At 45.2% G+C, this 27,180-nt stretch overlaps 1 protein-coding gene across 1 annotated transcript in view; it reads left to right on the top strand.

Moving 5' to 3' along the window:
* LOC140901481 (complement receptor type 1) overlaps nt 1–27,180 on the top strand; it is a 44,824-nt gene that overhangs the window by 16,324 nt on the left and 1,320 nt on the right. The window contains exons 10-27 of the mRNA XM_073320406.2: nt 428–616; nt 1,206–1,388; nt 5,911–6,099; nt 6,726–6,914; nt 8,025–8,224; nt 9,476–9,636; nt 11,408–11,742; nt 14,611–14,799; nt 15,792–15,995; nt 16,149–16,337; nt 17,353–17,556; nt 17,710–17,898; nt 18,341–18,523; nt 19,837–20,016; nt 21,770–21,952; nt 22,882–23,067; nt 24,333–24,512; nt 26,853–27,052. Of these exons, the coding sequence (XP_073176507.2) occupies nt 428–616; nt 1,206–1,388; nt 5,911–6,099; nt 6,726–6,914; nt 8,025–8,224; nt 9,476–9,636; nt 11,408–11,742; nt 14,611–14,799; nt 15,792–15,995; nt 16,149–16,337; nt 17,353–17,556; nt 17,710–17,898; nt 18,341–18,523; nt 19,837–20,016; nt 21,770–21,952; nt 22,882–23,067; nt 24,333–24,512; nt 26,853–27,052 (3,533 nt within the window). The remainder of the gene's footprint in view (nt 1–427; nt 617–1,205; nt 1,389–5,910; nt 6,100–6,725; nt 6,915–8,024; nt 8,225–9,475; nt 9,637–11,407; nt 11,743–14,610; nt 14,800–15,791; nt 15,996–16,148; nt 16,338–17,352; nt 17,557–17,709; nt 17,899–18,340; nt 18,524–19,836; nt 20,017–21,769; nt 21,953–22,881; nt 23,068–24,332; nt 24,513–26,852; nt 27,053–27,180) is intronic.

Raw genomic sequence — 27,180 nt, 5'->3', positions numbered from 1 at the left:
GCAAGTCACTTCCTCGCTCTGTGGCCCAGTTTCCCCTGTAAAAGGGGAATAAGGATACTGATGTTCTTTGTAAAGTGCTTTGAGATCTACTGAAGAAGAGCCATGTATTATTGTTTATGTATTTATTGTATAAGTTCTTATACTGCACTCATCACCATAATGTCTGAGTGCCTTCCAGTATTGCATTAAATAATGTAACTATGCACCTGGCATGTGTTTTTTGTTTTGTTTTTTTTCCCTCTCATCCTCTCCTCAGGAGAGAAGCATGTGCCATGGGGTTTCTTGTTTTGTGATAGGGTTTTAGGTTTTTGGGTTTGTTTGTTTGTTAATATACATGTCTTTCATGTCACATTCGTGTAGAGAAGAATTATTTCTCAATAAGATTTCCTGGTTATGTATGTCCTCAAACTTTTATTTTTACTCTTAGGTAGTTGTGATGACCCACCTTACATTCGTAATACTTTTCGAGATCATTCTAACAGGAACTTGTTTCCGGCTGGGACTGTAGTGAAATATAACTGTGTGGGAGGTTATGAGTTAATCCCTGGAATATCCTCTGCGAATGTTACCTGTCAGAAAGATTTTACATGGTCTGAACAGCAAGAATTTTGTCAGAGTAAGCATATTAATCTTTGGTTTAGCTTTCTTTGTTTTAATTGAGCTACAAAATTAACACAAATGTAGGAAGCTATACTCTATAGTCGATATGTGGTTCAAAGTAAGTGTGTGTCTGTCTGTCTTCTGGGAATTCTTACTTTAACAGTAGGAAGCAGGGTCAGAGTTAATTGTTTACACATTTATGAACAGATCTGTTGCTCCCACCCACGATCTCCATCTTATCTAAGGCAGATTATAATCAAGGTGGATTCTACACAAAATTTATTGTTACACAGCAATCGGTGTTGTTTAGAAGCCTGCTGAAAACCAAAATACCGTGCCAACTTCAATTCAAATAGTTACCCAGAAGAAAACTGGAAAGGGTACTCCTCAATCCATGAGGCACGCCCAATAACACTCATGGCAGGAAGAAATGATTTGCTGTGTTTGTCGATGATATAAAACTTCCACCTAAAACCAGCCTCTTCAAAAATGTGAAGGAAATGCTGACTTTCTGTAGCTAGCAAAATATTCAGCTGCTCCTTGTAAATGAATCTGCAGAATTGTTTTTGCTCTGATTTAACACTGGTGGTGGTGGTGTTTCACAGAAATTAGATGTCCCGATCCAAACATTACCAATGGAACAGCGAGACCTACACAAGCAATCTATGAGTATGAGGACACGATTAGCATTGTTTGTAATCCCGGTAACGCCCTCAAGGACAATTATGGATCGATTAAGTGCGAACAGAATGGTGCATGGCATCCTGCATTACCAATTTGCGAACCAGGTATGTATAAATGATGAAGAACTCTGACATGGTGACCTGCTATCCCTGACCTACTCCCAAACAACGTAATTGCTGCATAATTATATATTTATATTATGGTAGCACACGGAGGCCCCAGTTGGGAAAGAGGGCCTCTCCCTTCACTCCCTCCCCCACCTCGTCCCTTCTTGTTTCCCGTCTTCGGCCTCTATCACCCTGAACCTCTGTCTCCCCCTTCAGTCCTCTCCTGAAAGGTCCTGAGGATCCTATGTCCTTCTTAGAACACTGATCCTGGTTTCCTGGACAAATTCCAGCTCTGCCATTGCACTCTGCCTCCCTCTGTTTCTCCTGCAGTTTCAAAAGGATGTGGTGTTTTTCGTCACTTAGGCCCTCATTCCACAAAGTCCTTGAGCACATGCTTAACTCTAAGCACAGGCGTAGTGTTGATTTCAGTGGAGCCACTTCCATGCTTAACTTTAAGCACATGTTTAAGTGCTTTACTGAATTGGGACCTTGGAGAAATAGCTGCATTTCTCTGGTGGATGAAGTAGCTCTGGGCGTAACAGGTTGAAAAGTATGATAGAAATGCAGGGTCATTACAATGACTGACAGGTAGGCCAAATGCTACTGGCACAGAGGCATCTCACAAACATTCTTTCCGCTCCCTTTCTCTACCCTTCTTCCATCATGAGGCAAGCACACACAAAGGTAGTCAATGTATGTTGTTAGCGGCACAGAAGGAACAAAGTTGGTGAATGGCACTGCATGAGCTTACTAGTGGGGTGGTAGTGGTGTTGTAAGATTTTGGTTCATTCCAGCTCCCCACACCCAGTTCATTCCAGGGTACTTGACCTGCGGGGTGTCAGCAGATCTCTGGTAAAAGAGGAGAAAAGGAACTGATGAAGGTTGGGGTCTGTAGTGGGTAGGCTGAGCTTCCTCTGAAGAAATCTGCCGGGAGAGTAGATGTATGAGTGACGGTGACAGACCCCATTGTTTGAGTCATCTTAAGTACACACAGCCCTCTGTGAACACAGAAAACAAGATCCCTGTGCTTGTAGCTGGACTGGCTTTGTGACCCGTTGACTCCATCCCATTTCAAAAAGTGGTTTGAGGGTACCACTATTTTCCTTCCACCCAAAGAAAGCATCACCCCACAGTGCTATTAGCCAGTTCCAATTTCACACACTTTTTCTTGGTGTCCATACATTATCCTTCTTTGAATGTTTTTAGTTCTTTAAATTAATCTGACTGAATCTCACATGATAGGTTCATCTCTATTTTACGGGGCTGTTGTTACAGTTTGCAAACCAGTTTGTATAAATGATGATGAACTCTGATACAGTGACCTCCCATCCCTGATTTTGAAAGGAACATCTAACACAAAGTGTAATTGCTGGTACTTCTATATTTATATCATGGTAGCACACAGAGGACTCAGTCAGGATCCAATGTCCCATTGTGCTGGGTGTGAAACCTTGGGGGAAGTATTTCTTCCGCCTTACCCTGCGGTGATTAGGTATCAGCTGGAGTATTGTGTCCAGTTCTGGGCGCCACATTTCAGGAAAGATGTGGACAAATTGGAGAAAGTCCAGAGAAGAGCAACAAAAAAGATTAAAGGTCTAGAAAACATGACTTACGAGGGAAGATTGAAAAAATTGGGTTTGTTTAGTCTGGAGAAGAGAAGACTTGAGGGAGGACATAAAAGTTTTCAAGTACATGAAAGGTTGTTACAAGGAGGAGGGAGAAAAACTGTTCTCGTTAACCTCTGAGGATAGAACAAGAAGCCATAGGCTTAAATTGCAGCAAGGGTGGTTTAGGTTGGACATGACATTAGGAAAAACTTCCTAACTGTCAGGGTGGTTAAGCACTGGAATAAATTGCCTAGGGAGGTTGTAAAATCTCTATTGGAGATTTTTAAGAGCAGTTTAGACAAACACCTCCCAGGGATTGTCTAGATAATACTTAGTCTTGCCATGAGTACGGGGGACTAGACTAGATGACCTCTCAAGGTCCCTTCCAGTCCTACAATTCTATGATTCTATGTGGGGTACATTGTCCCCTACCTAAATGACTGGTGTCTTGGCATTGTGATATCTATGACGGGCAATTTTATCTTTTCTGTGTCTATCGGCATGCTCAAGTAGTACCAAAAGATGCACGTAATAAGTGAGTATTTAGTGGGCCTTTACTCCCTAATGACAGTAGCAAAATGAAGAACATGGTCCACAGATTGGGCAGATTGGCTTCTAGTTTACTTGTTCTGCTAGGCACCTTGATAAAACTTCACAGATGTTGTTGATAGAGTGAGGCAAATACACCCCAGCTCCAGCGGAGAGCTCCATGTGGTGAATTTCCTGGTGTTTGTGCTTCTTCACTTTGATCTTCATGGAATGAAGTATTCCTCTACTACATGAATTGGTTTGATTGTAGAATGGAATCATATGAAGATTCACCTCCTCCTTCAATTTGTACGCTTGCATTAGCTACTTTTTAATCACATTTTCCAGATTACTGGAGTGTATTCCACAATTCTACCTCCATAGCCTTGGAAGCAGAAATGAATCCACAAGGACAAAGCATGTCTCGGTGCAGGATTGGATGGAACCTTCTCCCAACTCTGCCTGTACCTTGTAGATATGTAATTCACTTTCCAATTACCATATTGACTAATGACTCCCACCTCTCTGCAATTTTCTCATTTACTGTGGGACTAAGATTGTGTAATACGTCTCTATCTCCCACTTTTACAGGAGACCTGATTACTTTGGCATACCATCGCCACCTGTTTGCCAACTGATTTTTCTGTTTTCTTAGTAGCTAAATTATATGCATAGCAAAGTCTTCATCTCAGGTCCTTCACATGCGGCTGATAGGTTATCGCAGCTTGCCTTTGCTGTTGGATTTCAAAGTACAAATCAGTTGATAGCAAAGGATGCCTGCCAAACATAGAAAGTATGGGCTCTCTCCCATTGGATCATTCTTAGCACAATTACATACCAATCCTTTAACTAGCAACTATACCTGAGGAAGATCCTTTTGTCCTTTCCTGCAGGTTAGTGTTTACCCCATCTAGAGAATGGGAGAATTTTCAGTCTCCCCATAGTCTCCCAGTACTTTATATCTATTCTTCATTAGCCAGCATTTAAAGAATGCTGTTTATTGGAGTTAGTGCCCGGACTATATGTCCGTACAAATAAATGCCTTTTGCAGTTCAGATTTCTTGAAGATAAATATGCTTTGTACCTTTAAGGACTAGTCCTGAGTTAAAAAGGCTTTGGCAGAAAGATTGCCCTGGATTAAGGGAGCTATGATGGGAGAAGGCCTCCACAGTGCCTTGTTCCCACAGTGGTCCAAAGACCAGACAACGTTGCCCCAAATGTAGATGATGTTGGGTGAGGATGGCTGGGATGCCCAGAGGATACAATGATTCTATGCCTCCCTTAGCAGCCAACTTCACTGTGACCATTAGAAAGATCCCATCGCAGATTAAAGTTGCCATCCCCCAACGCAACCATTGAGTGGGAGCATGGTACAAATGCTTCTGGCACCCTCATCGGTGTTGGGTCAGTTCTCAAAACACTAAGCACATTAAAAGAGAATTTTAAGTATCCATGAATTTTCAAAAAGCCAGATGAGGGATTAGAGAAACCCAGGGGGTGAGGTAATATCTGTTGTTGGAATTATTAGTTGAGCATTTTCAGAGCTTTAGGCCTATTTCAATGGGCAGTACTGGGACTGCTTTATGCGTCACTCCGGCTACTGTTGGAAATGTGTGATGATCCCGGAACAGTGTCAGAAGACTAAAACTAACCACTACAAAAAATATCACCTGCTAGAACCAGCTCTATCCCCATCTTTCACCCGAAGCAGTCGTCCTCCTCCTCACTAGTTCAAGAAGGATGGACATATGGGGAAAAGATGGCTCATTATACTGGGAGGGTGGTGTGGTGAGAAAGTTCAATAGATAGTGGGGATGGGTGGGGAACTCGGGGGACACCAGAACAGTCTCATAACTTGGAGGAGGCTTGGCATGCTCGTTCAGGGGGTTCTGGCAGAACTCAGTGGCTATAGAAGGGGATCAAATCTGGAATTTGATGGTGTGTATGTAGCAGGGCCAGTTTAATGACTCAGGGAGCCATGCAGGAGGAGCCTACTGTTGAAGTTGATGGGAGCTGTAGGCCTTCCGTACTTCTCAGGGTCTGGCTGTAATTCTCAGTCATTCAGTGCAGTTATTCAGTGTCGTCCGCATGTGAACAACAATCCCTGGGGCCCTTACAGGTCCAAGAGACATTTTAAGAGAGTTTTGCATGTTGCTGTTTTTAATCTTTGCTCTCCCAATGCCATGGGTATGATGCTAGATCACAGCCAGAAACTAACAGAAAGTGCTGGCAGATTGTCAGAGGCATTAGACACTGGTGCCCCTCCAAGCACCATTTTTTTTGGAAATGTACTGCCGGGAAACCCCACAGTATTTATGCTGCCTCCCTGCTTTTAGGGGATTGCTCGTTCTGTATCGCTGCTGTATTTTCCCCTTTTATTATAGCTTGTGATCCACCTCCACGCATCTCTAATGGATGGGACATCCGCAGCTGGAAAGACGTTTTCCATGTTGGCTCAAGTGTGACCTACGTATGTGAGGATGGTTGGTCACTTGTTGGAGTATCCTCCATTCAATGTATAGCTGGTGATGGGGGAACTCCGCGCTGGGATCCACCTGCCCCTGAGTGCAAAGGTGATTCATTTCTTCATCACACTAGAATGACTGAGATTAGAAAAGGGTGGAGGGCACATTGCAATGACCTGGGGGCTATTTAACATCTTAGCCCTTCAATACTGAAAATATGGAGAGCCAGGGGCCAACTCATTGCAGACTCAGTGTCTATAGAAGGGGATCAGATCTGGATTTTGGGGGTGCATATGTAGCAGGGCCAGTTTAATGACTCAGGGAGCCATGCAGGAGGACGCTACTGGTGAAGTTGATGGGAGCTGCAGACCTTCTGTACTTCTCAGGGTCTGGCTGTAATTCTCAGTCATTCAGTGCAGTTGTTCAGTGTCATCCGCATGTGAACAACGATCCCTGGGGCCCTTGCAGATCCAAGAGCCATTTTAAGAGTGTTTTGCATGTTGTTGTTTTTATCTTTGCTCTCCCAATGCCGTGGGTATGATGCTAACTCACAGCCAGAAACTAACAGAAAGTGCTGGCAGATTGTCAGAGGCATTAGACACTGGTGCCCCTCCAAGCACCATTTTTTTTGGAAATGTACTGCCGGGAAACCCCACAGTATTTATGCTGCCTCCCTGCTTTTAGGGGATTGCTCGTTCTGCATCGCTGCTGTATTTTCCCCTTTTTTATTTTAGCTTGTGATCCACCTCCACGCATCTCTAATGGACGGGACGACCGCAGCCAGAAAGAAGTTTTCCATGTTGGCTCAAATGTGACCTACGTATGTGAGGATGGTTGGTCACTTGTTGGAGTATCCTCCATTCAATGTATAGCTGGTGATGGGGGAACTCCGCGCTGGGATCCACCTGCCCCTGAGTGCAAAGGTGATTCATTTCTTCATCACACTAGAATGACTGAGATTAGAAAAGGGTGGAGGGCACATTGCAATGACCTGGGGGCTATTTAACATCTTAGCCCTTCAATACTGAAAATATGGAGAGCCAGGGGCCAACTCACTGCAGATTCCTCCTTTTCAGCAGACCAAATGCTCCCAGCTGGGATGCCCACTGCCAGTGTCCTCTCTGCCCTGGCACTCATACATATGATCTGCCCTGAGCTATGCCCTAACGTATGCTTGATCCTCCCATTTCCACCTTGCTGAATTTCTCCCTCAGACACACCCCTCAACTGACCCATCTCTTGGTTTGTGGTTCCCAATCCAGCTGTCCTGATGGTGGCACTTTTAATATGGACTCCCTTCTGTGTGTGTGGTCTCGTTATGTTTGTGGGGACAATCTGAGTCCAGGTGCTGGACTCTTCTGTAACTTCTCCAACTTCCCTGAAGCCACTCCTGCTTCTCAGTGGAGTAAGTCAAAAGGCAATCAGGCCTTACATTTCTCTGTCTAAGGTGTTCGTAGTGTGCCAGTCACTGTGGTATCTTTGGCATCCTACAGGATGAAAGTCACTATAGAAGCGTAAGACGCTGTTAAGGACCAAGTTCAGCTCTTGGTTCCACTAGTATCAATCCAAGGCAACTCCACTGACTTCCATGTACTTCTCCCTCACTGCAGAGGAGGGTAATTCTGCAATAGACCAAAGAGGCTGTTTTAAAAAAGGCCACAAGTGTGCCTGGGAGTGAACTGCACGTTCACAGTTGTCCCAAGACTGCCAATAAGACGTCCTTAAATGAACCAACAGAGCGCCTGTGCTCTGCTGCTCCATGTGGGGGCTTTCAGCTGCCGATGCCTGCAGGAAGTGCCCATGATACACAGCACTGGATGGGATTTCACTCGCACCGTTTTCTTGTTGTTCTCATGATGTTTGTTTCTCCGAAGAGAGAGATGCACTGTGGGTTTAATGTTACTTGCAGATTATTTCCCTGCAAAACCAAAACAGCTGCAATGAAGTGAACTAAGAGCATGATTTACAGACAATAAGCACCATGCATCTCCTCCTCTCACTGAACTGTCTTCTCTTCTTCCTTTTCCTTTCAGTTCAGTGTCCAAAGCCAGATGTGCAAAATGAAGAAATGGTCAATGCGTTAGATGAAAAAATGTGGTACAACGTGAATGAAAGCATTACTTTCAAATGCTCTCCTGGGTACCAATGTTCAGACCTTTGGTATCAGTCTACAACAGACAGCGTGAATGTTACATGTTTAGCTAATGGCACCTGGACCGTGTTACCCGTGTGTGTAAGCATCACAGTCCATTTGGATTTCTTGATGCACCCTGTCCAATTTCTAGTGTAAAACAAAACACTGTCTGAATGTGTCTTTGCTTCTTTAAAATAATGAGATCCGTGTGGCGAGGGAGATAGATCTGCCATTGATACAACATAAGTGGAAAAAATAAGTGGACCTGAAAGCAAACACATCCCATCACTCCCCCACCCCATCCCTTTCTTGTATTTTAAGGGAGAAGGTTTTCTTCCTTTGCAGTGGCTGCTCCATGCCCAAAATAATATAAAATAGGTAAAATCTGGTGGTTAAAAATCACAACAGGAAGAAAATGTTATGCCCCATTATGAAATATATATACAGAGAGAGGTTTTCAAAGCAGTCAATGGTGTGATACGTTATGTATCTTCTGTTGGTCTGGGGCACAGTATAAAGCAAATATCATGACTGACTGCTTTACTGAGCAACTGCCAGTGTGTTCAACATTGTACAAGTGTAAATGGAGGTCTGGTTCCTGTCCCAGGAGTTGACAGTCCAATGCCTGATTCTGCAAGTTGCTCAGAACTTCCTCAGCGTTGCTTAGCAGTATCAGAATTGAGGGCACTCAGCTGGCATTTATCGGGATCAGACCCTAAGTCAGGCACAGAGGATATGAGACGGACACATGTAATAGACTGTGCATATGTGCAGAAATTGTAAATGACCAAAGTCTTCCCAAGGCAGCTGCCAAAGCTGAGCGCCCTGTCTCTCTGCTTCTCAGCTATTGCCACCCACGCCTGCTATCTCCAGGGCCACAGAGGCAGAGAGCCCAGTTGCTCTGTTGCCCTGGCCCCTGGAGTCAGGAGGAGTCTGAGTGCCCAGGCTGTCTAGCTGCTGGAGCTTGGATGGAGTCTGTGCGGCCAGGGTCTCTGCCTGCTGGCTGGTGTGATCAGCCAGGAAGCCAAAAAATTTCTATTTGGGGGTCTCTTGAAGTAGAATTTTTCTTGAAATCCCTTCCCATGAAAAATTTCAGGGTCGTTTTTGTTTTTGTTCCGGTTCAGGATGAAACTGTTTTCAAAAGCACAATATATTTCACATGAAATTTTCATTTTCTGGCCAGCTCTAACTGAGAATGTGCAACACCTTTCAGAATCCTATAATATGTCTGAGACAGACACATGTAACACACTGGATAATGGCTCAGATCAAAAAGGAGCAAGCATGCTTGTGAGTATAGGTCCTTATTATCTTCAGCGTAATCACATTCCCTCTGTTTCTGTTTTACAGAAGAAACAACTCGATTCCCCTCAGTGCAACATGGTTCGCGAGTGTATAAAGTTTCTCCACTGCAATGTGTCTCTGACAGAACTGAAACTCCTGCTGGAAGTGCAGAAACTGTATCTGGAGATTCAGAAACTTAAGCAGGACCTACAAAAATATAAAGAATAGCTGAAATCTCTGACGCATTTCTGTGATAAACTGTCTCCTTTGGCTGCGGTTTGTATAATTACTTTGTACATATGACAGGTTTCAGAGTAACAGCCGTGTTAGTCTGTCTTTGCAAAGAGAAAAGGAGTACTTGTGGCACCTTAGAGACTAACCAATTTATTTGAGCATGAGCTTTCGTGAGCTACAGCTCACTTCATCGGATGCATTCAGTAGAAACTGCCTTTCCACGGTATGCATCCAATGAAGTGAGCTGTAGCTCACGAAAGCTCATGCTCAAATAAATTGGTTAGTCTCTAAGGTGCCACAAGTACTCCTTTTCTCTTTGTACATATGATGATTGTTACTATTTGCAGAGAACTTGCTAGTACGTTTAGTGATCCAGGAAGAGATTAGCCTGTGCATCAGGAATCAGATTTTTTTCATGCTGTGCGCCAGTGGTTACGGTTTGGGGTTTTTTTGTTCTTTCCTTTCAATCTCACAAATGTAAGTCCCTACTTGATAAACTAGGGATTTCATCCTCTTATATATTTGTGAGGACTATAAGTAAAAGGGTTGAATTCAGATTCCTTTCAGTTCAGAAAGGGAAAGCAAGTTGAGAGAAACTAGATTAAAATGTATGAAAGTAAACCTTCAGTTGATGCAAGCTTCAGACCCTCTGCAGAATACACCAACAACGTTGAGCTTTCAGAAATCACCCAACTGTTGCATATATTTAACCTAAGTGCATTATAACCCAAACATGTTTAAAGTAATGAATGGCTGTTTAACTGCCTGATAGCCATGAACCTTAAGGGCAACTCTGTTCGCAAATCCCTCTGCCCCACTGTGAAAATGTAAAGCATAAAAAAGCCAATTTTCTGCCCTATTCTCTTATTTAAAAAGTCAGCAGTTTTCCTTCCTAAACTGAACAAATCTATTTTTGGTTGACTTCAGTGCTGGTATCATCTGCAGCATTTCTATATCCTCACACACACTCCCACGAATCGATGGTGAAAATTTAACTGTAGAGCAGCAACCAACTAACCATCTCCCCATTGCCCAATGAATGATAGGGGCGTCCTCTAACCTACGCCATTGTGATCAAGCAATTATTTCTGTCCTGCAGGGCTACAATAAAGTGCAACTGTAAAAACTGCCGATTGTCTTTGTTTTTATAATTTTCTCCCTTTGGCTGTAAGACAGGAAAGTGCCCAGCAGGTTTAAAGGCTCCTTTTCCTGCTGAGGAGTGAAGCATGGCTCGGTTTGCATCTGTAAGTCAGGAGCAGCTTTGAGTCAGATACATCCCTGGGTAATGACATTAGCGGAGGCGGATAGAGTAACAGCGGGGATGAATTTGACCCACAGGATAAATAGCAAGGATCCTTTGGTAACTGGACTGCCTCTTGTGTTTCAGAAATCAGCACAGTTTGGGGGTGCTGATCAGGACAGGGTGGCGTAGTGCTGCTGTGTCAGAATAACTTTGTGTTTGTCCCCAGACCAGAAAAATAACAATCCTGCATTTCTCTTCCACTGAGAAACCTGAGCTGTACAGCGCTGCACTGGTAGGTGCCTCTCTGCAAACTTTACACCTTCCAGCAGCATCCTCTAAAGAAAAAACAAGTGTGTGCAGCCTGCAGGGGATGCTAAACATTAATACCCCTCGATGTCTCATTCTTCTGACGCCGCCCAGCCCTTGGAAGGAGGCAGAGGGAGGAAATGCTGCCCCCCCCCAGGTGTTTCCCATGCTGAGGGGGTGACCACAGCCTGCTTTTGTTATGGTACTAACTGCAGCTATATCCGCTCTACCCTGTGCACTGTCTGCCATGAGCACAACACTACAGAGGGGGCTGGGCAGTATGTGCACTCTGCCCATCCCCTTCCTGGGCCCCTGAAGCTGCAGAGCACTGACTCCCACTTCCCCTTGCCTCATGTGCCTCTGGGTGGCCCTGGCTGGGGTCTGTGTTGCACAGTGTGCAGGGTGAGGAGCGGCTGCAGCCCTGCCCGGACTGCGCTGTCACCCCCATTCTCTGGGAACTCACCTGGCACCATGACGTCGCTTCCCTCTGGCTGGACCCTGCGGCTCCTGGGGACCCTGGTACTCATGCTGCTGCCTGGGGGAGCTCTCAGTGAGTAGGAGGATGAGCCTCTCCCTTGAATCCCATCCCCACCCTCTCCCCTCTCCTGGCTTTCCCCTTCACCCTCACCCCTGGACTCTCCCTTTGCTTCCCTCTGGCAAGCTCCTGGGCACTTGTGGTCACTGAAGATCCCATGCCATTCTTACCGCACTGATTCTTGTTTCCTGGCCAAAGTCCAGCTCTGCCTGCTACGGTTCTCCTGCAGTTCCAAATGGAGGTGGTGCTTTTCTTTCCTTAAGGCCCCATTCCACAAAGCTCTTGAGCATGTGCTTAACTTTAAGCACACAGGTAGTGTTGACGTCCATGGGACAACTCCCATGTTTCAAGTTGAGCGCTCACTGTAAATGCTTGGACGCCACAGGTTGAAAAGTACTGTTACCCCTGAGCGGTTAGCCAATACGCAGTGTCTTGCAGGCTGTTTCTGTTAAGAGGAGAAATTGATGATCGAGCTCGGTATTTCTCTGGTGCAATCCTGTTTATTCACAGAGAAGGTAGACAAGAGTCCTGATTCCCCGAAACAGTAGGAATCACACTGGAGACAGGTTTTTTGCTCACAGTTCCAAGCCTCGTTCCTGTCAGCACACTATAGAAAAGCTCGCTCTCTCTCCATTTCCTCTTGAGCCCCGTTACCAGTGCATTTCTTGCCATCTTCTTGGCTTTCCTGCTCCTTCTTTGTCTGCTTCTGGCTGCCTGGGCTAGTTCTCTCTGCCTGTTTCCTGGGTGCTTCTGTTCACGGACTTACATGCGCACAGCCTTCAGACAAAACTTACCAGCCTTGCTTGCAGCCTGTGTCTGGGCAGTGGCTCCTATGGTTTTATCCAACTTACTCTATAAAGGAGCTTAACTGTGTCTGATATTTATCCTGGATGGGGGGCAGCTGTTATCATGCCCATCGCTTCAACGAGGGTCACCCAACCTCCTTCATAACAGTAAAAAGAAAAGGAGTACTTGTGGCACCTTAGAGACTAACCAATTTATTTGAGCATGAGCTTTCGTGAGCTACAGCTCACTTCATCGGATGCATGCCGTGGAAACTGCAGCAGACTTTATTTATACACAGAGAATATGAAAAAATACCTCCTCCCACCCCACTGTCCTGCTGGTAATAGCTTATCTAAAGTGATCATCAGTGTGTGCTGGAAATGGCCCACCTGATGATCACTTTAGATAAGCTATTACCAGCAGGACAGTGGGGTGGGAGGAGGTATTTTTTCATATTCTCTGTGTATAAATAAAGTCTGCTGCAGTTTCCACGGCATGCATCCGATGAAGTGAGCTGTAGCTCACGAAAGCTCATGCTCAAATAAATTGGTTAGTCTCTAAGGTGCCACAAGTACTCCTTTTCTTTTTGCGAATACAGACTAACACGGCTGTTACTCTGAAACCTTCATAACAGTGTTATCGAAATGAAGGATCATTACCAGGTTTAACAGGCCAGCCACTCACAAATTTGAACTATGTGGATGACAGGTCAGTGCCAGGTGGTGTTTGAATAGAGGGTCTAACTTCTAATAGTGACCAGCATTTCCCTGGTGCCTGATCAGTGTGATTGTGACCGGAATAGGACCACTGCTAATGTAATTGCTACTTAACATAACTGACTTGTTGAGAAAATCTCCATGCGAGATCTGTAGTGCGCAGTCTGCCCAGCCTGACTGATGCTAGATACACAAGATGGCTCAGGAACAGTGCTTCTGGCTTGCCTGTGGGGATGTGCACGGAACTGAACACAGATTGCAGTTGTGCAACCAGTTTGATGGTTTGTTTTTTAAAAAAAGAGGAAATTGTCACAGCAGTATAAGACGGAATCTCACTGGGCTGAGACAGCCCCATGATGACTTGTCTGCTGAAAACAGGGATTCCGGTTTAAACCATTCTATAGTTTGAAATTAACTAGAGGTTTGGACGCTTGGTTACGTCTGTAGGCTGAGCTCATTGCACGCACCACTGGGCTTCTTTCGTTCCTCCATTCTCCCCCACAAGATCCTGTGAGCCACCTTCCCACTCCGCTCCTTTCCCAAGACTCCTTGATATCTCCTCCCTCATGCCATGGCTCTGTGTGGCTCCGTCTCCCCTCCGGACCAGGGTTCAGTGTGTACCATCTTTTCCCCAAACCCTGTTTTTGCTTCTTTTCTTCCTGTCTGGGACAGAAGTCCTTCAAGGTGTCATCATTTTAAATGGTACTGGGAAAACAGGCGGTGTTGAGATGGCAGGTATTCTGCTAGACGGTGTTAATGGCTGAGATCAACCAGTTCTCTGATCTATTGACAATTATCAGATGCAAGAAGCTCTGTTTGTTCCCCATCCCTCTTCCGATTGTCCACATTCCACCAAAACCAACAGGCTTCTGCCTACTGATGCCTGGGAATTGTGGAGTTGATTGGATGTGGTGTTCAGAAGTTATCATGTTACCAACACCAAGAAGAGCTCTGTGCAAGCTCTAAGCTTGTGTCTCTCACCAATAAAAGCTAATCCCTTGCCCACCTTGTCTCTTTCTAATCTCCTGGGACCATGACCACTACAACAACACTGCATGTTACAGACAAACAGAAACACTGTCAGGTTTAGTTTAGGGCCTTGCATTTCCCTTTCTAATTCCAAACGCAAGCTAGAATCATATAGTGACTGCCACCCATATTCCCATTTGTTTTTGTTGTATTTTCTATGCGGTTTCCTTGCAAATGACTGAGTTAAATTCTGAGTAATGGGATTGCATGGATCTGAGCGAGAGAGAGTAGAATATGGACCTCTGATTTTCCCCAGCTATGCCTCTCACATCACATTCTTGTTGAGGAGATTTCACCTCAATAGGTTTTCCTGGCTAAGGACGTCCTTACATTCTTCATGTTTTACCTGTAGGTCATTGTGTTGATCCACCTGACATTCCCAATGCTGTTCAGAAGACTAATGTTGGCACATTGATTCCAGTCGGGATGGTGGTTAAATATGGCTGCCGCCCAGGTTATGAGCTGATTGCTGGAATACGGCAAGGGCATGTTACTTGTCTTCAAAATTCGACATGGTCTTCAGCTCTGAACTTTTGTCAGAGTAAGTATTTGGCTAAATTATCTTTGTTTTAATTGAGCAAATTTAACACCAATAGGGAGATTATGCTTATAGTCGGTTTGTGTGTGGTTCAAAGTGTAGCGATGGGGGTGAGAGACAAGGAGGGATAGTCAGGGTCTTCTCTTCCTGCTAACCCGGGGGTTTATGGTTAACAATTTGAGGTGCGATCCTCACTCCCAGTCTGGCCCCTTTACTCCAAGTAAAATGTCCAGAGTGACAGAACAGGTCTTTAGATGCCCTGGATCCATCCAGAAGAGGACTCCACCTATGCAGGAACTGCAGAAGACTACAATAGGGCTGTCTTCCCAGGAGCCTCGAGCAAGGTTGGGGTAAGTAGTGTGCCAGTGGGAGGGGTGTGTTGGGGCAGGTCACAGCACATAGAACTGCAGAGATTCTGGGTAAAGCTGAAGCCAAACCCATAGGCAGCTGGGCACAGGTCCCCAGGGCTGTCTGTGTGGAGCAGTCCGGTACTGGGAAGGTACAAAGGTAGCTTAAAGTTTGCATATACCCCCGGGCTATGAATTCCATGTTGTGCCTCTTAAAATCTGCCACCTGTACATTTCTATGCTTACGGACAGATCTGTTGCCCCCATCGACCATCTCCATCTGAACCTAAAGTAGATAGCAATCCAGATAGATCACGCCGTATCACCTGCCTTTTTATACACAGTATGGTCATAACACAGCCGGTGCTACTCACTGACTCTATCTGTGATGAAGGCCAAAAATACCCTGCCAGTTGCAATCAGAACAGCTGCCCATAAGAACAGTGAAAATGAAATCCCTTAACCCACATGCTGTTTCTGCCCAGAAGACAAAACTTTCTCTAAACCGAAGCCTCTTCAGCAATGTCAAGGAAATGCCAATTTTCTATAGCTTGCAAAGCATTCAGCTCCACCGGGTCAAATGAATCTGCAGCCACACAATTGTCTTTGCTGTGATTTAACGCTGTTGCTGCTGTTGGTGTTTCTCAGAAATTCGTTGTCCAGCTCCAGATGTTAACAATGGAACACAGGTACCTATGCCTAGACCTGGAGAGGAGACCTATGCATTTGGGGACAGCGTTACAATTGAATGTGATTTTGGGCATGGTATCAAAGGCAGTATCAATGGAAATGCTCAGATTCGCTGCAGTCATGATGGCAAATGGGATCCTGCCATACCAGTTTGCGAACCAGGTCAGTATAAATGGTGGAGAACTGTGATTCTTCCAACTCTGGCCTGGTGGCTCCTGTCCCTGGTGGGCAGTCTTCAGCCCAGCTGTAACTGCTAGGCTAGCCTGAATATGACCCAGTCTCTTAAATAATGTATTTTTCTCTCTTTAATTCTAGTTTGTGCCCAACCTCCGAACATCTCCCATGGCCAGCACAGTGACTGGCGCAAGAAAGTTTTTGTTGTTGGATCATCGGTAACTTACAAATGTGACAGAGGCTTCTCACTTGTTGGAAAAACCTCCATTCAGTGTATAGCTGGTGATGAGGTCACTCCAACCTGGAGCGAGCCTACCCCTCAGTGCGAAGGTAATTCATTCTGCATTGCACTAAAATGACTCGTATTGGGAAAGGGCAGAAAAGATTTTTGAATGATTTGGCGCAATGTGTCCCCATAACCCATTCACTCTCTGCCATCCCATTGCTGACCACTCCTTTCCAGTGCCTTAAATGTTCCCAACAACCTACTCCCTGAGACGCACACTGCCAGTTTCCTCTCTCACCCAGCACCCATATATGTGATCTGCTGTCTGACCCACATCCAAGCTAATGCTTGTCCTCCTTTCACACTGATTTCTCCACCACCTGTGCCTGACCCTTATTCTGGCTACTGGTTCCCAGTATAACTGTCCCGGCAGCATCCCTTTAAGCCTGCAGTCCTGCGATAGCAGTGCGTTTGCAGGAACAGTCTGAATCCAAAAAGTTGAAATGACCCCGGTGTCTTAACTCAGCAGCAGGAAGCTGCAGCGAGGAGCTGGCAGCATGGAAGGTGTTCATGTATTGAATGCTGCGTTGCCCCATCTCCAGTAGTCCCATAATTCCCCCGGGAGACCTGCCAATAGTCAAATTTCATCAGGAATCCAGTGCAATAAGAAATTATCTGTTGCAACTGCCTGTGGAAATAAGAACTTTCCTTAAACACAAAGGTCAACGGCAAGATTAAGAAAATGTGATCTTTTGTGGCTGTGTGTTTTTTCACAATGTTCAGATTGCTTGGAAGATAGATCCAGCTGTCCTCTGCATGTCTTGGCTTTCGTTGTTCCCTGTCTTAGACTTAGCACCAACATCTTGGCTGTTTTCCCTCAGTGGTTGAAAATGGAAGGATGACTACAAAAATATTTGTGTTTACATATAGTGTCAGTCTTGAGTTTTCTTGTAACAAAATAAATAAACTGCATTTATTGTACAACTTTTCACATGCTCAATGTCAAGGAAATGCCAATTTTCTATAGCTTGCAAAGAATTCAGCTCCACTGGGTCAAATGAATCTGCAGCCACACAATTGTCTTTGCTGTGATTTAACGCTGTTGCTGTTGTTTCTCAGAAATTCGTTGTCCAGCTCCAGATGTTAACAATGGAACACAGGCACCTATGCCTAGACCTGGAGAGGAGACCTATGCATTTGGGGACAGTGTTACAATTGAATGTGATTTTGGGCATGGTATCAAAGGCAGTATCAATGGAAATGCTCAGATTCGCTGCAATCATGATGGCAAATGGGATCCTGCCATACCAGTTTGCGAACCAGGTCAGTATAAATGATGGAGAACTGAGATTCTTCCAACTCTGGCCTGGTGGCTCCTGTCCCTGGTGGGCAGTCTTCAGCCCAGCTGTAACTGCTAGGCTAGCCTGAATATGACCCAGTCTCTTAAATAATGTATTTTTCTCTCTTTAATTCTAGTTTGTGCCCAACCTCCGAACATCTCCCATGGCCAGCACAGTGACTGGCGCAAGAAAGTTTTTGTTGTTGGATCATTGGTAACTTACAGATGTGACAGAGGCTTCTCACTTGTTGGAAAAACCTCCATTCAGTGTATAGCTGGTGATGAGGTCACTCCAACCTGGAGTGAGCCTACCCCTCAGTGCGAAGGTAAAAAAGATTTTTGAATCATTTTTTAGAAAAATATTTGTGTTTACATATAGTGTCAGTCTTGAGTTTTCTTGTAACAAAAGCTACCTTGTCAACTGCAGCAAAGAAAGCCAGTGCGCAGGTGACATTAGATGACATTTTCCTGTATCATCTTGTGAGTGGGATGTATATAGATGACAGACTGTGCTATGACCACTTCTCTGGCACACATGCTCAAATTCTGAATAATTACAATATATGGAGAGGTGGTGCAATACCAGCACATGGCTGGGCAATGGAGAACTCTGAGTTCTAATCCTGGTTCTGCCATTGTCTTCCTCTCAGGCTTTTGGGCATGTCTCTTTCTGCTCTGCCTCAGTTTCTCTGTTTGTAAAGTAGTTTCCTTCCTTATTTGCCTTGCAGAGGTGTGGGGAGGATTAATCGGTACTTTGGTGTTTTGCAGAGACTCAGTGTCCAGTCCCACATATTCAACATGGAAGCCAGAAATCTCCACTCCCACATAACTATACATACAGAACCAGTGTAATGTTTCAGTGTGATCCTGGTTACCTTCTCAGGGGCGCGGACAGGATTCAATGCCAAGCTGATGGCAAGTGGTATCCGCAGCAACCCGTTTGTGACCTAGGTAAGTGTGTGCCAGAGTATTGTGATGCTTTGTGGGGTGTCTATATTGGGGCAACTTTCTGTCGTCTATAACCCTCATGATGTTGCATGTCGTATCACTGAGTGAATGTGATATGAATGGTGTGTAGTAGATGGTCTGTCTTTTTCCCCCCGGCTTCCTTTCTTCCACTTTATGTCTACCTAGGCTGCAGCCTTTTTCTGTTGAAGTTCCTTTCTCACTTTCTTTTGGGAATCAAATGAGCACCAGAGTGTTCAGACCCCAGGGGAAAGCAATTGGTGGGAAAAGACAGGGGCTAATTACCCGGGTTTCATACTGAAAGACCAGGTGAGGCTTGTTGCGGAGAGCAGAGTCTGAGGCCAGTCAACACCAGATAGGGTGACTAGACAGCAAATGTGAAAAATCGGGACAGGGAGTCAGGGGTAATAGAAGTCTATATAAGAAAAAGACCCAAAAATCAGGACTGTCCCTATAAAATCGGGACATCTGGTCACCCTAACACCAGATAAAAACAGCTCTGGGTTTGGGAGGTAATTCAAATGCTGGGGCAGTGAATCTTCATCTGCAGGCACTAAACTGGGAGGACTGCAGAGAGGAAAAGCTGTATTTTGACTTCTTGGTTTTTGTTCATGGGATGTTTTGGTGCCAGTCATTTCCCAGCTCAGGGGAGGACAAAGAAAACACCTTTCATGCAAGAGAGCAAGAAAGCGCCTGTGACTTTCATTTTACAAAAGCTAGACACGCCACCTGAAGTATCCCTGTGACAGTATAGAAGATGGAGATTCCTTATTTTCATGTGTCTACCTCTAGAAGGGTATGGTGAGAATTCACTCACCGATGTTTATAAAGCTCCTCAGAAAAGGTGCTATGCAAATAGAAATTTGCTAAAAGATACTAACTCTTTATTCCATTTCTTCATAATGGAAAACTTATGTTTTCAAGCAAGGTGATGTATTTAACAATGTAGCAGTTCTCCTTTTAATTCCATGCAGGGGCTAGCATCACACCACTTCACCATAGATTACTGCTAGTCATGTTTCTCATTGCTTACTATTACTGTCACCTGTGAAGCAGGTAGTCATTGCAGTTTGTGTCCCCTCATAACTGTGCATTGTCGCGTACCCAAGCCCATAATTCAGCCCTAGTTGTTTTATATCATTGCAGTTACTGTGCTCAGTGCAGTGGCGAGCAGAATGTAGGCCACTGATTTCCACAGCTGGGTCTCACATGCCACATTCTTATGAGGATGCTTCATTCTCCATAGGTTTCAGGGTTAAATGACTTTTACAGATCTCTGTCTTGTTTTGGATTGTTAGGGAGATGTTCCTACCCACCAGCATTTGCCTACGCTGACAGAAGCAATCACAGAGAGTTTCTAGTTGGTACCGTAGTGACCTACTCCTGCAGACCAGGTTACACACCCATCCCTGGAGTATCTCCTCATTTGACCTGTCTTACAAATTTTACATGGCCTAAAGTCTCAGAATTATGTCAGAGTAAGTAACTCAATTTTTGGCTGAATTTTCTTTGCTTTAGTTGATATACAAATTTAAGAGCAATTTAATAGCTTATGGCAGGGAGGGGGACACTTTAGGGCCTGGTTGGCCCCCAGGTGCTGAGCAACTCCAGATCTCTGACTGTAGCTGGAGTGGTGGGGTGCTCAGCATCTCTGAAAATCTGGTCCAGCACACATTGAGCAATTGGCTGTGTGAATGTGTCTGTACCGTAGACATGGTGATACCAGTGTGATGTGAGGAACTGCATTTATTGTACAACTTTTGACCTGTTCAGCTGTACGCTGCCTGCTCACCCTAATCCAAGAACTTTGAACATCCCAATAAGCAGCCCCAAACATCTCTCTCTCTCTCACACACACACACACACACACACACTCACGTATTACATACATAACTTACAATACTGTGGCAAATGTTCCTTCCCCGTCAAATATGGCATTTCCAAGTCCCTCCAGCCCCTCAGGATTACACTGGCTTGAGGCTCAGAATGGGCAATAATAAAAATTCAGTTCTGCACCACTGAAAGGATTGAAGTAGAATGTCTGGTAAGCTACCAGGGCTAGAAATCGGTGAGTGCTATATATCGTTAAAAATCCAAGAATCCCCCTTTCTAGTGGGACAAACACTTGCTGTTAGGACCTACCAGGTCCTGAGATATCAGACTTATCTATGTAGTTATATTAGCTATTTTAGGTAATTTTGAGGTTACTTACCCGTAATATCATGGATCAGATGTTCTGCAAAAGTGTACGTCTACATTGTGATTAAAAAAAAAAACCCACATAACCCCACAGCACCAAGTCTCAGCCTGGGTCAGCTGACTCAGGCCCAGGCTATGGGACTAAAAATTGCAGGATAGACTTTGAGGCTCAGGATGGAGCTCAAGCCCTGAGTCTCTCCCTCCTCACAGGGCCTCAAAGGCCAGGCTTCAGTCCAGACCCAAACGTCTGCACTGCAATTTTACAGCCCAAGCACAGTGATGAGCCTGAGTCATAGAATATCAGGTTTGGAAGGGACCTCAGGAGGTCATCTAGTCTAATCCCCTGCTCAAAGCAGGACCAATCCCCAATTTTTGCCCCAAATCCCTAAATGGCCCCCTCAAGGATTGAACTTACAACCCTGGGTTTAGCAGGCCAATGCTCAAACCACTGAACTATCCCTCCCAGCTGACCCAGGCCAGACATAGCCATACCAAGGGTCTTTTCTCACAGTGTAGACAAGGTCTAAGATCCTGGTTTTGCAGGTGGAAGATAAATAAAATAAAAACAGCACCAGGTAAATGATTAGCTGTAACACATGGCATATCCCAAATTCAAGCCAGTGTGCTGCGGTATAAAGGCTCTATTAGGCACTGAATATGGCATGTGTGAGCAATGTGTGGCTGGGCCACTTATGAGTCTCTCTCAACTGTCCCAAACTCAGAACAGTAAAACCTTGTCACACTACGCCATCCTGCAGTGTCCTTCTCGGATATTATACAGAGCTTTTGGAGAAGACACTCTTAGCCATCTTCCTTTTACTGTGACACCCATGAAACAAAACTTCTTTTAGGAAGTAGGGTCTTTAAAAACAAAAATTAAGGAAATTGATGTTCGTGTCAGTGTTCAGATGCTTGCAAACGGTTCAGACCCTGCTGGTAAAGTCTCTATTGTAGAAAATGTCTCTACCGTGACTTTTTTTCTTTTATCTTATTCTGAAAAAAAACATCTAAAACTCTGTTGGTGTTCCTCAGAGATAAGTTGTTCAAAGCCAGTGGTTGAAAATGGAAAACAGATCTATCCAGTTAAAACTGAATATACATATGCCAACCGTATTGTGTTTCAATGTGATCCTGGCTACATCCTCAGAGGCAGTGAGGGGATTGTGTGCCGAAGTGACGGGATGTGGCACCCTCCAGTACCATTTTGTGATAAAAGTAAGTATAAATGAGAGGAGAACCTACCATTAAGAAGAAATATGCCACCATATGATCTTAGTAACAACAGCAGGAAGGCTGCCTCCCTACATCTCAACTTCTAGGAGGATATATTGGAAGGATCCCCACAGATCATTAATAAATAGCCAAAGGGCTCTTTCATCTGTCTTCTATCCGATGACCTCGTCCAATTCTGGGGGAGGGGGATCAACATGTAAGTATTCCCTACAGTCTAATCTCCAGGCCTGCTTCTGGCTGAAAGTTAAATGTGTCAGCCGAAGGGACTCCCACCCCTTTTCTTAGATTATTGAAGAGTCTTAGATCTCACTTGCAGTAAGTTTTTTTTCATACTGTCGTTGCTTAATTTGTGCCAGGGCTTGGCAGTTCAGAGCCCTGGCACCTCTGGGCATGCTGCATCAGTTCTGAAAGTTAAAAAAAACACAATTGTTTGAGCCCCAGCACCTCTTTAATTACAAATTAAGCACTGCCTAATGTTCAGCCTAAAATTTCCTTTTCTTAATTTCCTCCCATTAGTCCTGGCTCAGGCCCCTGATAACATCTTCTACGGTCATTCCTCCTCTTCATTCGGTATGGATGGGCAGCAGCAGTGGGATAGTTATTACACTGCGGAAGATGTTGTGGGAAGGTTCCACAGTGGGTAGTGGGACTGAGACACTTGTTGGGGGACCCAGGGTGGGTTGGGATGTTTGCCTAGGAGATTCTGGAAGGATTAAGCACTATAGGGGGGTGGTCTGACCAACAGACTGATCTTTCAAGCAGCTGAGCATCAACAGCCCCCATTAAAGAGAATTTACCTATGGTCTAAATACCAAGTGCTGGATGCCCCTATAACTTCATGGGCTGCCCTAGTTGTTGCCTGAGTCAATGAGAGGAGCATCAGGCCTTACATTGTTTCTATCCATTTGTAGCCTGTGGCCGACCTCCACCTATCATGAATGGGCTGCACAATGGTGGGATGAAGGAATATTTCCCCTATGAATCACAAGTGACATATAGCTGCGGAGATGGTTTGTCACTGATTGGAGAGTCCTCCATTTATTGCACATCTGATGGGGTAAATATGATGTGGAGTGGGCCTGCCCCACAGTGCAAAGGTAAGTCATTCTACATGACTCTAAATTACAAAGGGTAGAGGGTACTTTCCGGAGACCCACGCAGAGTGTCCCAACACTTTTTGTAAGTGGGGCTGAAACTGAGCAGAGCTGCCTGCCGCTCCTCATCCATCCCACAATCATCTTTGAAATCCAGGATTACCACTGACGTGGGTAGTGAAAAGCCAAGAGAGGGTGTGGCTATGGCACTCAGGCTGCACTGGCCCAAGGTATCCCCATCCGTATGGATCCCTGGGTGGAAACTAAGGCTTTTCGTTTGTGGTGGTGCATTATCCTTCCCGGTCTGGCGGCAAACCCCACCCCGGAGTGCAGATGGCTCCGTGGCAATGTTAGCTGCAAACTGCCGAAGCTGAATAGATCCTATAGCTGTTAAAATAACCAGGTAGATCTTCTAACTTCCACGTGAAGGATCCCAGCAGGAGCAGCTGTTCTTGCAGCCCACATGGAATAGTGAGTGCTGTGGGAGCAGCAGGATTCCCCGCATGTGGGAGATTCTTAACATGTACAGCTTGGCAGGTGTATCAGGGGATTTGAGAATGGGCTCTGAGATACTAACCCCAGGCAGAGCTAGAGAGCAGCTAAGGAGGGTTACGGTGCCTGGAACCACCACTGAACCTCCTCCACCACAGACCCCTGTTTTCAAACATATAAAAATTACCCCCTACTGATTTTCTCACTGGCCAGTGCCACCAGCCATTAGACCTGTGTCCCAGCTGAGGCATGAGTCTCACTCCCGGTGACTTATTCCCCCACCCCACTGACCCATCTCTTGGATCTGGTTCCCAACCCAGCTGTCCTGGAATCATCCCTTTAGGTATGAGTCCTTCTGGATGCAACATCAGAGAGCGTTTGAGGGAACAGCCTGATTCCAAAAAAATGGAATAACCCTGGTGCCTTGACTTGGCAATAGGAACCTGCAGAAAAGAGAACAGCATTGAAAGCATTCACCCACCTACCAAACCTGCCATATAAAGTTTCCCACCTCACAATAGTCTCAGTGTCACTGTGAATCCAGTGCCGTGAGTAACTACTTGCTGCACCAGCCCATGGAGATAAAGACATTTTTCCACACAGAGGTCTGCTAAACAGTTAAGAATCTGATATTCTTACGTAGCTGGGTTTTTTTTGTTTTTTTACCCGCCATGTTTAGTGTGCCTGGAAACAGATGAGCTGCTATTTAAGTGTATTGGCTTTGATTTGTTCCCTGTCTCTGACGTAGCATGAACCATTTTGTTGTTTTCCCTCAGTGGTTCGCTGTCCGAGGCCAGAGGTTGAAAATGGAAGAATGACTCCGACAAGGCAACCGTTTACATACGGTGTCACTGTTCGGGTCTCCTGCAAGGAAGGCTACCTGCTCCATGGCAGTAGAGAGAGTCAGTGTCAGGATGACAACACCTGGAATCCTCCTGTGCCAAGTTGTCAGCCAGGTAAGTGTAAATGATGAACTGAGGTATGGTGATTGGTCTGGCACGTGTACGCTGAGCCCTAGTAACAGCACCGTAGGGGAAGAGGTGGTCTGAGCACAGCACTGGAAACCAAGGACCTTGAGTTCTTACCCTCTTCCTGCCCCAGGCGAGTCTCCCTGTGTGACTTCGGTACCCGGGGTTCTTTCAACCCAAAGCTCTTGGTAACTTTTACTCTGTGCGAGGTGGTGTCAGGAAATAAATCAAGGGAGACACGGCCATCCGACTGATCAATGGCTGGCACAAACAGGACAACACAAGAGTGCTTTCACTTACAGCTAAACTTTACTTAGTCTCAAGCACCTATACACTCGTCTGCAACAGGTTCGTAAAACACCCCCAACCCTTGATCATTACCAAAGCTGAGTGTGGCTCTCGAGTGGCACAGCAGCAGTTCGTCTGCCAGTGGGAAACACAAGATGCATCCAGAGAGAGAGTCCAGTCCTGAAGAGTCCCACTACCTCAAACTTTTTCCCCCTATTTATACATTAGTAATAGAATGACATGTCCTTTAAAGCAAACTTGTTAAGTAAGCAGTTTCAATGGTCAAGCAAGAGGTTCCTTCTGATTATTGATTAACCAGCTGTTGGCAGCCTTGAGGCCCCAATAGACATTCCTGGGGCACATCCTGCTCTTCTAAGATGCATGTATCAGCAACTTGAACACAGTTCTTATCAGGAAGGACGTGGGGTCAAGCTGCCCTCTCTGTGGCACCCAACCCCACCCTCACCCCCCTTGGTTAAACTGAGACTGCTGAATGGCCAATTTACAGCCTACTGACTTGGCTGCTTTTAGCAATAAGCCATAGTGGTTTTAGGCACTTTTCTGGTTTGCCAAAGTCTCCCCATACAACTTGAGCAAGATATTTCTCCTCTCTGCCTCCATTTCCCATCTGTAAAAATGGAGATTGTGGATCCAAGCTACCTTGAAGAGGTGTTTTGAGGATTAATTAGGAAAGTACGTCAAAGAAAGATGCTAATTATGACTAATCACTCATTGCTAAAACTTTCCTGGCTATACTGTGGAAGGGAGGCCAAAGAACTAAATATTTATCAGCAGAATATATATTTAATAGGATAAGGACCAAGCATCCCCAGAGTTTAGGTCCAAGTAGCTTTCTTCAGGAGTGGACCAGCTTTAATGATGGATTTTTCCCGTTTAGAAAAGGTGCTTATCAAGGACCCCAGGCTGCTTGTACCAAAATCTGAAAAAGTGGTACCCTGTACTACTCAACTGAGTCAATGCCAATGAACAACAGACTTCTGAGCCTGCAAAAAACCCCAAACCTTCTGACTGCCCCTTAATCAATTTGATATTGACTAGCACTTCCTTGGCTGGAATGGCTGAGTGTGCTAACCCTCAGGTTTTACAAGTCTGGCTCCACAGATTCACAGACTTGAAGCTCACCAAGGCAGACTCAGCCTTTCTTCCTTCTGAGGTAGACACATTCAGTTCTGTAGAGTTTGCTCTGTGGAGGTTGGATGTGAGATGAAGGAGTGGTGGGGGCTGATTTCCAGACAAAACTTTAAGGACGGAGTCTCATTTACACTAAGTCCCTCTCTCTTGCCAGAGGCCTTAGTGTGCATGAGAATCAAGTTCTCCATTCAGGTCTGCATTCTGTAGACAGTCCTCAAATAGCCCTTCATGCTTACTGCCCCCTTCCTCCAGAGGTGGTTGTGGGGAAGGGGTTCCTTACTGTTATCTAAGGGGTTTGTATGGAGCCAGTCACTGTGGTATCTAATCAAAGCCTTTGGCATCCTGCAGGATGAAAGTCACAATAGAAGCATAAGACACTGTTAAGGACCAAGTTCTGCCCTTGGTTCCACCTGTATAAATCCAAGGCAACTCCGCTGACTTGCAATTGTTCCTCACTGCAAGGGTGCGGGGGAAGCTAATTCTGCAGTACACCAAAGAGGCTATTTAGAAGAAGGCCACAAGTGTGCAAGGGAGTGAACTTCACATTCACATTTGTCCCAAGGCTGCCAATAAAACTTCCTTAAATGAACCAGCAAAGCACCTGTGCTCTGCTGCCCATGACTCCATGAAATGCCCATGATACACAGCGCTGGATGGGATTTCACTCACACCCTTTTCTTGTTGAACTCCATGATGTTTGTTTTCTTCCAGCGAGTCACTGTGGGTGTGATGTTACAAGTAGTTTATTTTTCTGATTAAACCAAAACAGCTGTAGTGAAGTAAACCAAGGGCATGGGGTCTTCAATATAGCTGCCTCTTTCCATTACAGGCAATAAGCAGCACTCACAGTGCATCTCCTCTGCCTTCTCCTCTGGTTTTTCCTTTCAGTGCAGTGTCCAAAGCCAGATGTGCAGAATGGAAGAATGGTCAATGCATTAGATGAGAAAATGTGGTACAACGTAAATGAAAGCATTCCTTTCAAATGCTCTCCCGGGTACCATTTTTCAGACAATTGGTACCTGCCTACAACAGACAGTTTTAGTATCACTTGTTCAGCCAACGGCAACTGGACAGCATTACCCAAATGTGTAAGTATGACACTCCTGCTGGATTTCTTGAAGTACTCAGTCCAATTTCTAGTGTAAAACAAAAGTAATAACAAAACAGTGTTTTGATTTTCTTAAGTCTGAGTCCTCATTGTTTTAATGAAGCAATG

Source organism: Lepidochelys kempii, chromosome 21 (genome assembly GCF_965140285.1).
Source record: "Lepidochelys kempii isolate rLepKem1 chromosome 21, rLepKem1.hap1, whole genome shotgun sequence".
Lineage (NCBI taxonomy): Eukaryota > Metazoa > Chordata > Testudines > Cheloniidae > Lepidochelys > Lepidochelys kempii.
The sequence above is the reverse complement of the archived record's forward strand: the minus strand, read 5'-3'. Positions and strand labels throughout refer to the sequence as shown.